The 16,373-nt window shown below is 41.3% G+C and overlaps 1 protein-coding gene across 1 annotated transcript in view; it reads right to left on the reverse strand.

Moving 5' to 3' along the window:
* Window positions 1-1,819: 1,819 nt before the first annotated feature.
* Window positions 1,820-16,373, reverse strand: part of LOC139753984 (uncharacterized) — a 167,335-nt gene continuing 152,781 nt past the window's right edge. Inside the window, exons 5-6 of the mRNA XM_071670945.1 lie at window positions 5,619-5,869; window positions 1,820-2,709 (exon numbers count right to left, since the gene is read on the reverse strand). Coding sequence (XP_071527046.1) covers window positions 2,134-2,709; window positions 5,619-5,869 — 827 coding nt within the window. The 3' untranslated portion in view covers window positions 1,820-2,133. The remainder of the gene's footprint in view (window positions 2,710-5,618; window positions 5,870-16,373) is intronic.

A 16,373-nucleotide genomic window follows, 5' to 3' on the forward strand; every position in this document is an offset into this window, starting at 1 on the left:
CCAGCACTGTTTTATTTAAACATCTTAATCCTTCCATGCACATAATAGATTACACAAGGTGATAATTACATCAACATTTAATTGGTCGTATTTGTCCACACCTGTACAATCACACAAGTTCACATGCGCTCCCAGGATTTGAACCTATGCGAGACCGACTCAGCGTTTGCATCGCTGCCAACTGTAACACGGGAACCCGTACATGTACGTAATATATTATTGCTTTACACTTATGTGCGCGTTTACACTGGGTTATGGTAGACATGAATCGTACACATGCGCAGAAAGATCTGATACCTTGTAATGTAAATCATACAACGTACACTGGGTCAAAAACAATAAAAAGTATCGATGCTCAACATGTGTAAAACATTAGATACACCATCCAAAGGATACGGAGAATTTAGAGTCTAAGCTGCTACACATTGGTATCCCTGATGTCAGGAGGGTGCCAGGTGGGCAACTATGGACTTATCCTGCCAAATATATAGGGAATGTTATGTTTATATGAATAATATATAATGTTTTATACTCATTGAGACTGTTGTCTGTAGCACCTATTTCAGCATGTCGTCCAATCCACCGGGATGCTCTATTCGGTGAACACCAGACTTCCTGGCAATGTAGCAGACGCTTCTGCAGCCTTCATTATGGAGGGCTACAGTAGCTGTTCGTGTTGCCTGTGAGGTTTTCATCGTGACGGGCATGACCATGGCATTGGTGACCGACAATGACTTTGGTAGCTGAAATACCACTGTGTGGTGTGCTCTATAAGTCGGGTAATGGAACTATGAACCTTATCGTAGGTCTGGCAATGTTCGCTGTGTGGTTCACACCTGATCGACCAGTCACAGCCAGGCGTACCAACCCTCCCACAACATCAGGAGCTGATCGAATCATTACAGAGGGCATCGGATCCATTGTGCACCGATATTTTTTTTTTTTTACCCAGTGTACGTTCTAAACCCCTTTTTTTGGGGGGGGGAGGGTTTTAGATTGTTGGATTTATAACTTTACAACAAAAGTGCTTGCCATAACTTAAGTTTTACCGACGGCCATGATATTGTGTTGCTTTTGAGATGATTAAGGGCCTTACATGGCCATAGAAGTATTTTAAACACATGAAGAAGGTGTCCGAGATATTGTGATTGCTTATAACATAATTGACCCTGGCATGTAATAGGCCAAAGGCCACCAACCGAGGACGAAATACTTCCATCAGGTTGAATTTACAATAATGTACGAGACTGACATGTGGCGTCACTTTCAGGGAAAGCATTTTCATCTAGTTAACATTTTCTAAATGAGTGTTTGGATATATATATATATATATATATATATATATATATATATATATATATATATATATATATATATATATATATATATATATATATATATATATATCCCTGGGGATAGGGGAGAAAGAATACTTCCCACGTATTCCCTGCGTGTCGTAGAAGGCGACTAAAAGGGGAGGGAGCGGGGGGCTGGAAATCCTCCCCTCTCACTTTTTTTTTTAATTTTCCAAAAGAGGGAACAGAGAAGGGGCCCAGGTGAGGATATTCCCTCAAGGGCCCAGTCCTCTGTTCTCAACGCTACCTCGCTAATGCGGGAAATGGCGAATATTATGAAAGAAAGAAAGAAAAATAACTTTTACTTATGAAAATATGCTGTCTGTAATACGTGGTTTCCGCTGAATAATTCCTTGGGATGATTTCGATGACGCATGGTATGTGTTCTGTATAGACATACATATAACAATGACAGGACAGTAATTACGATTAATTATCATCTAGGACTGAGCATAATTGGGATGTATCATGAAATATTACATTTATTAATGATAATAATATTTGTTACATTGATCTGTATATACATTGACGGAGTTTGTATTTTCTCTATACGATTATCATACCTTTTTGGTAGTTCTATTTACAGATTTTTGTGAGTTGTGAAGGTAGCAGGTTGATGATGAAAGAGAATATGAAATGCCCGTAGATGAAGTTGTGAGGTTTTGCAAAGAACTTTGATGAAAGAGAAGACGGAGTTAAGATGGATGTAATGGGATATTTGATTAAAGGTTGATGATGAAGTACAAAATGGAGGGCTAGTGGGCGGAGTCGTGAGATGTTATGGCAGAGAGTTGGTGTTGAAGTAGAAGACGAAGGGCCAGTAAGCGATGTTGAAGAGCACAACAAGGATCGGCGAGACGACGCGAGCAATGAAAGTGATCCAGTAGTTGACAGTCCAGGTGTGCTCGGTCTCTGCCATGTGCATCACCACGTCGTCGTATATGCTACTGCCAGAGTCGAGAGGCTTCACCTCGCGCATCCTGGAGGTGGGCCGCGTTACCACCCGCGAGAAGAGTTGTTGCACGCATCCTTCCTGAGAGAAGATCTCCAGCAGCACGTGCATGGTGGCGTGTAAGAGGGCGTGGATCGTGCAGAAGCACAGCCAGGCGTCCACTGCCTTGACTTTCCCAGTGGAGGGGCTTGTGATGGCTGTGATGAGCCACATCATGAGGAAGGCCCCTACCACCGAACAGCTGATGATGAGGCGTGCCGGCGTCTTGAGGGACATCCAGAGGGAGCCGGTGCTCACCCCCAGGAGCAGGAAGGAAGGCATGAACACCGCCAGCACTGTGTACGCTGGTCGACGTGAGAGCCGCACCTGCAGTACCACACCGCTGTGCACACGCCCGCCTAGCTGCACCACGCCAGGAGAGAAACAATTTTCATTATTATTAATATTATTATTATTATTATTATTATTATTATTATTATTATTATTATTATAGTGAACTGAGAGGCTTTGAGATATTCAGCGAGGTTCCAGCTCTTGTATATGCCTAATTTAAAAGCAAGCAGGGCTGAGGCCTGAAAACATTTCCACTAATCCTATTCAGAATTTTCCAGGATAAAGAAATGCTCATGTGATCATATACCCAAAATCTTGATTTAAACATATGAAATATATCGGTAATGCTCCATATCACGCAGTGCAGTTATTATTGTATTCTCTACACTAGCAGTAAAGATCACTCGCTTAGATTTTTTTTTTTTTTTATACTTTGTCGCTGTCTCCCGCGTTTGCGAGGTAGCGCAAGGAAACGAACGAAAGAAATGGCCCAACCCACCCCCATACACATGTATATACATACGTCCACACACGCAAATATACATGCCTACACAGCTTTCCATGGTTTACCCCAGACGCTTCACATGCCTTGATTCAATCCACTGACAGCACGTCAACCACGGTATACCACATCGCTCCAATTCACTCTATTCCTTGCCCTCCTTTCACCCTCCTGCATGTTCAGGCCCCGATCACACAAAATCTTTTTCACTCCATCTTTCCACCTCCAATTTGGTCTCCCTCTTCTCCTTGCTCCCTCCACCTCCGACACATATATCCTCTTGGTCAATCTTTCCTCACTCATCCTCTCCATGTGCCCAAACCACTTCAAAACACCCTCTTCTGCTCTCTCAACCACGCTCTTTTTATTTCCACACATCTCTCTTACCCTTACGTTACTCACTCGATCAAACCACCTCACACCACACATTGTCCTCAAACATCTCATTTCCAGCACATCCATCCTCCTGCGCACAACTCTATCCATAGCCCACGCCTCGCAACCATACAACATTGTTGGAACCACTATTCCTTCAAACATACCCATTTTTGCTTTCCGAGATAATGTTCTCGACTTCCACACATTCTTCAAGGCCCCCAGAATTTTCGCCCCCTCCCCCACCCTATGATCCACTTCCGCTTCCATGGTTCCATCCGCTGCCAGATCCACTCCCAGATATCTAAAACACTTCACTTCCTCCAGTTTTTCTCCATTCAAACTCACCTCCCAATTGACTTGACCCTCAACCCTACTGTACCTAATAACCTTGCTCTTATTCACATTTACTCTTAACTTTCTTCTTCCACACACTGGTGCAAATTTGAGGATAGGTACAGTTTGGATCCGCTCGCTATTGACATTGATATTGTTTTCCGGTGCGAAAAGGGAATTTTTTTTTATATCCTTATGAAAATTAGTCCAGACAAAAACGAATACACACACCTTTTATATATATATATATATATATACGAACATAGTGCATAGAAACGCGCACCTTCATAGAACATACAAACCTCCAACAGCCAGGATCGAACCCGGGACCCCTGTGCAAGAGGCGGGAATGCTAACCGCTAGGCTATGGGCCTGGCTAATACGAAATAACTATTCGAATACTATATTCTCGAATACCCTTCGTCTCACCATGGAAAGGTCTGTGGGGCCTGGATGTGGAAAGGGAGCTGTGGTTTCGGTGCATTACACATGACAGCTAGAGACTGAGTGTGAACGAATGTGGCCTTTTTTTGTCTGTTCATGGCGCTGCCTCGCTGGAGGGGGATGGGGGGAGGAGGGGAATGCTATTTCGTGTGTGGCGGGGTGGCGACGAGAATGGATGAAGGCAACAAATATGGACATATACATGTGTATATATGTTTATGTATGTATATGTATGTATACGTTGCAATGTATATGTATGTGTATGTGCGTGTGTGGGCGTTTTTGTATATACACGTGTATGTGGGTGGATTGGGCCATTCCTCGTGTTTCCTTGCGCTACCTCGCTAACGCAGGAAACGGCGGTTAAGTAGGATAATGATGATAATGATATATATATATATATATATATATATATATATATATATATATATATATATATATATATATATATAGAGAGAGAGAGAGAGAGAGAGAGAGAGAGAGAGAGAGAGGTTCCACCAAATAAACGCAGGTATCTCAGTAATATATTTTTTTCCCTTCCGAGTAAGACATTAAAAAGAACATCGGGGAAGGTTTTACGTAAGTGGCATCAGCCTGCTGACCAGCCAGCCGTTTCTACCGGGAAGCCTGGTCCTCCCCGATCACCAAGGCAAAAAAATATCAAGCAAATGTCTGTGACCACAACATTTTAACGATGGCGCGTAGTTCAACACGAAGTTTACACTGTTTATTGACATTAATGTTCGAAGCTCATTTGGGTCATGCAACTCTATGCTTCCCTGAATTTTGTACATTTGGTTTCTCGTTGTGCCATTGTATTTTTAGATTTACCGATTTCATTCATAAAAGAGAATGCGTTGCAGTTATTTAGATTGCTACAAATGTTCGTTTCGGTATATGAAAAGATTCTTAAATTCCATTGTAAGTTTTTTTTTCTTTTTCAGCTGGAATCGTGAACTACAGATATATGTTTCATTATTATTGTTGCTGTTACCTTTAATAAGCATAAGAATTTATATTGTTATTATCAGTATTTGCTGTATGACATTTTTGTTTTTGTATTTATCGATTGGTTATTATTATTATTATTATTATTATTATTATTATTATTATTGTTATTATTATTATTATTATTATTATTATTGTTGTTATTATTATTGTTAATATTATTATTATTATTATTATTATTATTATTATTATTATTATTATTATTATTATTATTCAATATTTAACATTTAATTTTTTTACTTGGTGTATCAGGTGTCGTTACTGACCCTGCTTTTATTATTTAACATTAGACCAGCAAAGTATGAGTACTCACCTGGGCGTCCTGGTTCTTGAGCTTGGCTTGGTCAACTATGAAGTGAGAGAGACCTTTGATGCCCGTGTACCTGGCGCCGTTGTTGCCGATGACGAGCCGGGCGTGGCGTTTGGCGTGCGGCACCAGTACCAACGGCAGGTCGCACTCGTGCACGTCGAACGGGTAGAAGCTGAGGTCGAGGTCGCAGTCGACAGGTTGCTGGAGGTGTTCGGTCAGCGTGATGATGGTGTTGTTGCCAGGGTACAGCATGTCTGGAGGAGGGGCCAGAGGTCATGTTGCGGAATTTGAGATGTGAATGAAAATGTAGAGGGAAAATTGTATGATGCTGGTGCTAGCATTGATACACATTGTGTCAATATATTCTGGAAACTAATATATATATATATATATATATATATATATATATATATATATATATATATATATATATATATATATATATATATATATCTATATATTTTTATTATACTTTGTCGCTGTCTCCCGCGTTTGCGAGGTAGCGCAAGGAAACAGACGAAAGAAATGGCCCAACCCCCCCCCCCATACACATGTATATACATACGTCCACACACGCAAATATGCATACCTACACAGCTTTCCATGGTTTACCCCAGACGCTTCACATGCCTTGATTCAATCCACTGACAGCACGTCAACCCCGGTATACCACATCGCTCCAATTCACTCTATTCCTTGCCCTCCTTTCACCCTCCTGCATGTTCAGGTCCCGATCACACAAAATCTTTTTCACTCCATCTTTCCACCTCCAATTTGGTCTCCCTCTTCTCCTCGTTCCCTACACCTCCGACACATATATCCTCTTGGTCAATCTTTCCTCACTCATCCTCTCCATGTGCCCAAACCACTTCAAAACACCCTCTTCTGCTCTCTCAACCACGCTCTTTTTATTTCCACACATCTCTCTTACCCTTACGTTACTCACTCGATCAAACCACCTCACACCACACATTGTCCTCAAACATCTCATTTCCAGCACATCCATCCTCCTGCGCACAACTCTATCCATAGCCCACGCCTCGCAACCATACAACATTGTTGGAACCACTATTCCTTCAAACATACCCATTTTTGCTTTCCGAGATAATGTTCTCGACTTCCACACATTCTTCAAGGCCCCCAGAATTTTCGCCCCCTCCCCCACCCTATGATCCACTTCCGCTTCCATGGTTCCATCCGCTGCCAGATCCACTCCCAGATATCTAAAACACTTCGCTTCCTCCAGTTTTTCTCCATTCAAACTCACCTCCCAATTGACTTGACCCTCAACCCTACTGTACCTAATAACCTTGCTCTTATTCACATTCACTCTTAACTTTCTTCTTCCACACACTTTACCAAACTCAGTCACCAGCTTCTGCAGTTTCTCACATGAATCAGCCACCAGCGCTGTATCATCAGCGAACAACAACTGACTCACTTCCCAAGCTCTCTCATCCCCAACAGGCTTCATACTTGCCCCTCTTTCCAAAACTCTTGCATTTACCTCCCTAACAACCCCATCCATAAACAAATTAAACAACCATGGAGACATCACACACCCCTGCCGCAAACCTACATTCACTGAGAACCAATCACTTTCCTCTCTTCCTACACGTACACATGCCTTACATCCTCGATAAAAACTTTTCACTGCTTCTAACAACTTTCCTCCCACACCATATATTCTTAATACCTTCCACAGAGCATCTCTATCAACTCTATCATATGCCTTCTCCAGATCCATAAATGCTACATACAAATCCATTTGCTTTTCTAAGTATTTCTCACATACATTCTTCAAAGCAAACACCTGATCCACACATCCACTACCACTTCTGAAACCACACTGCTCTTCCCCAATCTGATGCTCTGTACATGCCTTCACCCTCTCAATCAATACCCTCCCATATAATTTACCAGGAATACTCAACAAACTTATACCTCTGTAATTTGAGCACTCACTCTTATCCCCTTTGTGTTTTGAAGTGGTTTGGGCACATGGAGAGAATGAGTGAGGAAAGATTGACCAAGAGGATATATGTGTCGGAGGTGGAGGGAACGAGGAGAAGAGGGAGACCAAATTGGAGGTGGAAAGATGGAGTGAAAAAGATTTTGTGTGATCGGAGCCTGAACATGCAGGAGGGTGAAAGGAGGGCAAGGAATAGAGTGAATTGGAGCGATGTGGTATACCGGGGTTGACGTGCTGTCAGTGGATTGAATCAAGGCATGTGAAGCGTCTGGGGTAAACCATGGAAAGCTGTGTAGGTATGTATATTTGCGTGTGTGGACGTATGTATATACATGTGTATGGGGGGGTTTGGGCCATTTCTTTCGTCTGTTTCCTTGCGCTACCTCGCAAACGCGGGAGACAGCGACAAAGTATAATAAAAAATAAATAATATATATATATATATATATATATATATATATATATATATATATATATATATATATATATATATATACATATATATATGCATATATATATGCATATATATATATATATATATATATATATATATATATATATATATATATATATATGTATATATATATATATATATATATATATATATATATATATATATATATATATATATATATATATATATATATATATATATATATATATGCATATATATATATATATATATATATATATATATATATATATATATATATATATATTTTTTTTTTTTTTTCTTTTTTTTTGCCGCAGTCTCCCGCGTTTGCGAGGTAGCGTAAGGAAACAGACGAAAGAAATGGCCCAACCCACCCCCATACACATGTATATACATACGTCCACACACGCAAATATACATACCTACACAGCTTTCCATGATTTACCCCAGACGCTTCACATGTCCTGATTCAATCCACTGACAGCACGTCAACCCCGGTATACCACATCGATCCAATTCACTCTATTCCTTGCCCTCCTTTCACCCTCCTGCATGTTCAGGCCCCGATCACTCAAAATCTTTTTCACTCCATCTTTCCACCTCCAATTTGGTCTCCCACTTCTCCTCGTTCCCTCCACCTCCGACACATATATCCTCTTGGTCAATCTTTCCTCACTCATTCTCTCCATGTGCCCAAACCATTTCAAAACACCCTCTTATGCTCTCTAAACCACACTCTTTTTATTTCCACACATCTCTCTTACCCTTACGTTACTTACTCGATCAAACCACCTCACACCACACATTGTCCTCAAACATCTCATTTCCAGCACATCCATCCTCCTGCGCACAACTCTATCCATAGCCCACGCCTCGCAACCGTACAACATTGTTGGAACCACTATTCCTTCAAACATACCCATTTTTGCTTTCCGAGATAGTGTTCTCGACTTCCACACATTCTTCAAGGCTCCCAGAATTTTCGCCCCATCCCCCACCCTATGATTCACTTCCGCATATATATATGCATATATATATGCATACATATATATATATATATATATATATATATATATATATATATATATATATATATATAAACGCATATATATATATATATATATATATATATATATATATATATATATATATATATATATATATATATATATATATATATATATATATATATATATATATAAACGCATATATATATATTTTTTTTTTTTTTTTTTTTTTTTTTATACTTTGTCGCTGTCTCCCGCGTTTGCGAGGTAGCGCAAGGAAACAGACGAAAGAAATGGCCCAACCCCCCCCCCCCCCCCCCATACACATGTACATACACACGTCCACACACGCGTTAGCAAGGTAGCGTTAAGAACAGAGGACTAGACCTTTGAGGGAATATCCTCACCTGGCCCCCTTCTCTGTTCCTTCTTTTGGAAAATTAAAAAAAAAACTGAGAGGGGAGGATTTCCAGCCCCCCGCTCCCTTCCCTTTTAGTCGCCTTCTACGACACGCAGGGAATACGTGGGAGGTATTCTTTCTCCCCTATCCCCAGGGATAATGTATATATATATATATATATATATATATATATATATATATATATATATATATATATATATATATAAATATATATATATATTTATATATATATATATATATATATATATATATATATATATATATATATATATATATATATATATATATATACATTATCCCTGGGGATAGGGGAGAAAGAATACCTCCCACGTATTCCCTGCGTGTCGTAGAAGGCGACTAAAAGGGAAGGGAGCGGGGGGCTGGAAATCCTCCCCTCTCAGTTTTTTTTTTAATTTTCCAAAAGAAGGAACAGAGAAGGGGGCCAGGTGAGGATATTCCCTCAAAGGTCTAGTCCTCTGTTCTTAACGCTACCTTGCTAACGCGGGAAATGGCGAATAGTATGAATATATATATATATATATATATATATATATATATATATATATATATATATATATATGAATAAATAAAATATAAATAAAATATATATATATATATATATATATATATATATATATATATATATATATATATATATATATATATATATATACATATATATATATATATATATATATATATATATATATATATATATATATATATATATATATATACATATATATATATATATAATTGGTTACATATTAATTAACATGCTGAAAAAAGACATGGATGTAAATGTGCAGAGGGGCAACTGATGGATTGTATGATCTTTATCTTATGTTAGCGAAGGTTACGATTTGTTGAGATTTTCTGGGAAGAAGAAACAGTATTGGTGAGAAGAGAGTGCAGAGCGTAAGCTTGAAAACGAGACATGTGAAGGAATACCAGCAGAGATTGAGTGTGTAGTGAAACAGGGGGAGTGGATGAGCAATGGGAAGTATTTAGGGAAGCAGTGCTGTCATCCGCGTGAGGTGCATGTAGTCAGATTGGAAAGGGTAATGGTGGGATGAAGAATTAAAGTTGCTGTTGAAAACGAAAAGAGAAGCGTATGGGTGGTACTTACAGTGGAGTCCAAATTATTGGGGGACGTATGAGAGAAAGCGGCAAGTCACATGGAAGGTGCAGGGGTTGAAAAAGAGGGCAGATGAGAGTTGGGGTGAGCGAGGATCCGTGAGAGAAAAAATTGGAAGGAGGTTGATAATGTGTGAAAAACAGAGAACAAATGGGACACCGATGGAGGGGGCGAAAGTGGAAGTGATAACAGGTAGTGATGAAGTGAGGAGGAGATGGAGTGAGTATTCTGAAGGATTGTTGAATGTGTTTTATGATAGTGTGGTACGCAAAATGAATCATGAAGAGTGGTTTGTTAAAGAGAGAAGAGATGCTGAAGGCCGTACGAATGATGAAATGTGGCAAGGCGGCTGGAGTGGATGGTATTACAGTTGAATTTCATAAGAAAGGGGATGACTAAGTTGTTGATTAGGAAGTTATGATTTTCAGTGTGTATGTATGGATCATGGTGAGGTGCCTGAGGATTTGCGGAATGTATGTATAGTGTCATTGTATAAAGGCAAGGGGGATAAAGGTGAGTGTGAAACTACAGAGGTTTAAGTTTGATGAGTGTACCTGGTATGAAGTATGTGAGAGTATTGATTGAGAGGGTGAAGGTATTTACAGAGCATCAGATTGTGGAGAAACATCGTAATTCCAGAAGTGGTAGAGGATTTGTGGATCAGATGTTTTCTTTAAAGAATGCATGTGAGAAATACTTGGAGAAACAGATGGATTTGTATGTGGCAATTATGGATCTGGAGAAGCATAATGTTCCCCAAATGTTTCCGGCGCTACCTCGCTGACGCGAAAAACAATGATCAAGTATAGGAAGGGAAAAACATACATATATATATATATCTTTTCTTTTAAACTATTCGCCATTTCCCGCGTTAGCGAGGTAGCGTTAAGAACAGAGGACTGGGCCTTTTTTGGAATATCCTCACCTGGCCCCCTCTGTTCCTTCTTTTGAAAAAAAAAAAAGAAAAAAAAACGAGAGGGGAGGATTTCCAGCCCCCCGCTCCCTCCCCTTTTAGTCGCCTTCTACGACACGCAGGGGATACGTGGGAAGTATTCTTAATCCCCTATCCCCAGGGATAACATATATATATATATATATATATATATATATATATATATATATATATATATATATATATATATATATATATATATATAAAATATATATATATATATATATATATATATATATATATATATATATATATATATATATTTTTTTTTTTTTGCTTTGTCCCTGTCTCCCGCGTTTGCGAGGTAGCGCAAGGAAACAGACGAAAGAAATGGCCCAACCCACCCCCATACACATGTATATACATACGTCCACACACACGCAAATATACATACCTACACAGCTTTCCATGGTTTACCCCAGACGCTTCACATGTCCTGATTCAATCCACTGACAGCACGTCAACCCCGGTATAAAACATCGACCCAATTCACTCTATTCCTTGCCCTCCTTTCACCCTCCTGCATGTTCAGGCCCCGATCACACAAAATCTTTTTCACTCCATCTTTCTACCTCCAATTTGGTCTCCCACTTCTCCTCGTTCCCTCCACCTCCGACACATATATCCTCTTGGTCAATCTTTCCTCACTCATTCTCTCCATGTGCCCAAACCATTTCAAAACACCCTCTTGTGCTCTCTCAACCACGCTCTTTTTATTTCCACACATCTCTCTTACCCTTACGTTACTTACTCGATCAAACCACCTCACACCACACATTGTCTTCAAACATCTCATTTCCAGCACATCCAACTCTATCCATAGCCCACGCCTCGCAACCATACAACATTGTTGGAACCACTATTCCTTCAAACATACCCATTTTTGCTTTCCGAGATAATGTTCTCGACTTCCACACATTCTTCAAGGCTCCCAGGATTTTCGCCCCCTCCTCCACCCTATGATCCACTTCCGCTTCCATGGTTCCATCCGCTGCCAGATCCACTCCCAGATATCTAAAACACTTTACTTCCTCCAGTTTTTCTCCATTCAAACTTACCTCCCAATTGACTTGACCCTCAACCCTACTGTACCTAATAACCTTGCTCTTATTCACATTTACTCTTAACTTTCTTCTTTCACACTCTTTACCAAACTCAGTCACCAGCTTCTGCAGTTTCTCACATGAATCAGCCACCAGCGCTGTATCATCAGCGAACAACAACTGACTCACTTCCCAATCTCTCTCATCCCCAACAGACTTCATACTTGCCCCTCTTTCCAAAACTCTTGCATTTACCTCCCTAACAACCCCATCCATAAACAAATTAAACAACCATGGAGACATCACACACCCCTGCAGCAAACCTACATTCACTGAGAACCAATCACTTTCTTCTCTTCCTACACGTACACATGCCTTACATCCTCGATAAAAACTTTTCACTGCTTCTAACAACTTGCCTCCCACACCATATATTCTTAAAACCTTCCATAGAGCATCTCTATCAACTCTATCATATGCCTTCTCCAGATCCATAAATGCTACATACAAATCCATTTGCTTTTCTAAGTATTTCTCACATACATTCTTCAAAGCAAACACCTGATCCACACATCCTCTACCACTTCTGAAACCACACTGCTCTTCCCCAATCTGATGCTCTGTACATGCCTTCACCCTCTCAATCAATACCCTCCCATATATATATATATATATATATATATATATATATATATATATTTTCTTTTTCTTTCAAACTATTCGCCATTTCCCGCATTAGCGAGGTAGCGTTAAGAACAGAGGACTGGGCCTTGAGGGAATACCCTCACCTGGCCCAATTCTCTGTTCCTTCTTTTGGAAAATTAAAAAAAAAAACGAGAGGGGAGGATTTCCAGCCCCCCGCTCCCTCCCCTTTTAGTCGCCTTCTACGACACGCAGGGAATACGTGGGAAGTATTCTTTCTCCCCTATCCCCAGGGATATATATATATATATATATATATATATATATATATATATATATATATATATATATATATATATATATATATATATATATATATATATATATACCTGGATATAAAAAGAGACTAATTTCTTACGAAAAATACACCATCAGTTAGATAATAATGGTTATGAGCAATCAAGAGTGTTATGGGAGCCCATATGCCATGTCTTCAGTGAGACTCCGTAATGAAGGTGTTGAGTGACTCGACCAGGCTGGAGGACAGCCAAGTTTACCATGACCACTCACGTGATCCCCTGTAGGCTAGGGAGAGGCTGATAATACTCTTTACTTTTGATACCTATAACTGATCACAGAGATGAAAAGAATGTGTCATGCAACAACACGTATGGTTACGGTCACTAAAACACCCCAGTGATACATGAGCGTTTGCAACAATGCATGCATGCGCAGTCCCATAATGACCCAACATTGTTGCAGTTAACCTAATTATGTATCAAAACTTGCAAGCTAGTGATTCCTGTCGGCCATCGTAACGAGTGGCTGGTCCGCCTCAGTTGCTCTGGTGTTGCTAGTCACTGAACGGAGGAGCATCAACTCGTGACACAAGTCCTCGAAACATGATCGTAGGTATGGACTGTTGACGGCCCGCGCCCTTGCCACGGCGCATATGTGCGTCCTAGACGTAACGACGTACCTCGTTCTCAAGGTTTAGCCGATCCGTACGTACGCTGCCCGCTGGGTCATATACGCCCTGCGTACGCCACTCCTGGTGTCTACATTTCATCGTAAATGCCCTTGGATCCTCCCGAACCAGGGAATGAAACTGGGATCCGCCTGGACGAGGGACCCGGGATTGTGGTAGATGTTATCTTTCAGGCTCCTGAGCTAGGCGAATCCCTGGCTGTACAAGCGGCACATTGAGCATTGTTTACACCCATCTGGTACTGACTAACTGACTGACTGACTGACCCTTCCCCCCGTGCTGAGCTCGTCTCTGGTACGCGGGATGTCAGTTGTGCCTTACCAAAGCACTGAGTTCAGTTTCCCTAATTGATTACTAATTCATTCCTCCATTTGTTCCATACTCGAATCATTTTCGTTGTCATTAATTGCCAGTTTGTCACTGTGATGTAAATGTGAACGTTGTTTATATAACATTTTACAATTTAATCAAATGAGGGATCTGCTATGTATAATGCTAGGTCTCGTACAAGCACAACAATGTAACCTCTACACTTAATTTATAGCCACGGTGTTGATGCAGTCTGTGAATAAACACTACGTTACATCCATTACTCACTCTTACTGTCTGATGTTTTGCCCAGTGTGTAGCTAATTACTGTGGAGGGAGTGCTAGTGATTTGGTGCGTTTGTCGGTACCAGGACGAGGGGTGGGTGGAGCATTTGCTGTGGTGATCCCTGGCGCCAGATGCTGCACTGTTTCCGTTTCGTCTGCCAGCCAGTGGCGACTCGTTATCGTGTGAAGTAGTGTGTGCCACGCCTTAAAGCGGCCTCCAGCGTGGTTATTGTGGTGGACTTGGCTACGAGTAGTATTTTCCCGCCCTTTCCTCCATAGCAGTCGGAAGCGAGGCATCTTTTTGCGAGGGAGTGACTATCGTGGCGGCGACGTCGAAGACCAGGTGGGCAGGGATGGTGTGTTGTGTGGGAGGGTGTCTGGCACTGAGCAATGTGGAAGGGAAGTTTGCTATTGGGAACAGCCGAGTCCAGTGATATGTAGAGGATCACCTCGACAACGTCCAAGTGGGCAATCAACCATTATACAGAGGCAGTAGAGTATTTTGTAGGAGGTAGATAACCATTGGTGTAGTGGAGGAGTCAGGTAGTAAGTACTGGATGGTGTTGAGGAATGTAGTCGGAGGTTCCTGGAGGAAGTTTTATGTTATGTATCTTTATGTATCATAGTATGTTTCATGTATCCCTACATGTAATGTTCATAATGTAATGTATTACGCTCGTTTCCCCTCTCGTGTGAATGAGCGTCATGCGCTCTGTTGGCAGAAGCGATAAGTTCTCGGGCAGTCGACACGCCCACTTATGTCTCTTAATCTCACTTGTATATCTTGTTTGTGTTATACGTCTTCACCAGCGTCTTTGTTCCACCATTCCCACATGGCGCAGTGAGTCGGATCAAAGAGTGGTGTAAAAAGACTGACACAGTGACACAAGATATTGCAAGCCACCACAGGACAGGGGTGCCCATCCAAACGCCCTGCCGACCTACATTGCTTGTGCCATCCGCCTTCCCTGAGCATCAGCGACCTTCTGTGGTCAGGCGTGACCTACCCAGGTGTTTCTCGCTGTGACAGTACCGGCTCCAGGGTGACACTGCCCCTGCCCACCTCAGGAACCCGTGTTGTTAACGTGTTTCTCCGGCGCCAGTGAATCTTCGTCCCCATAGCCTGCGTTGCCACGCCCGGCAACCCACGCAAGCAAGGGGAAACTGGTCGTTAGGTGAGTTCAGAGGAGACGGGGTAGGCAGGTGTCGCTGGCTCGTCGGCGCTGAGAAGACACTAAAGAAATCAAGAATACCATCTGGCTCAGAGCCTTTGTTGGCCAGATGTGGGCCCTAATCAAAAAGGCATTAGGCCTAGCGGCACTGCCGCCACCCACCCACCGCAATTGCAACCTTCTTCTCCGACCGGGCGGCTGAAGGCAATCTCCCGACGCAGTCAAAAGGAAAATAGCGACTTTCAGACTAGAAATCATCCGAGAAGCCCGCAATAGAGAGGACGACACAGTCAGACGTTTCAACAAGTAGGAACTCGGAAAGGTAATGAAACGGATCAGGGACACAGCAACGGGGTCCGATAGGATCATATACTCCATGCTTCACCAGGCTGGAGT

The sequence above is a fragment of the Panulirus ornatus genome, chromosome 16 (genome assembly GCF_036320965.1).
Source record: "Panulirus ornatus isolate Po-2019 chromosome 16, ASM3632096v1, whole genome shotgun sequence".
Classification (NCBI taxonomy): Eukaryota; Metazoa; Arthropoda; class Malacostraca; order Decapoda; family Palinuridae; genus Panulirus; species Panulirus ornatus.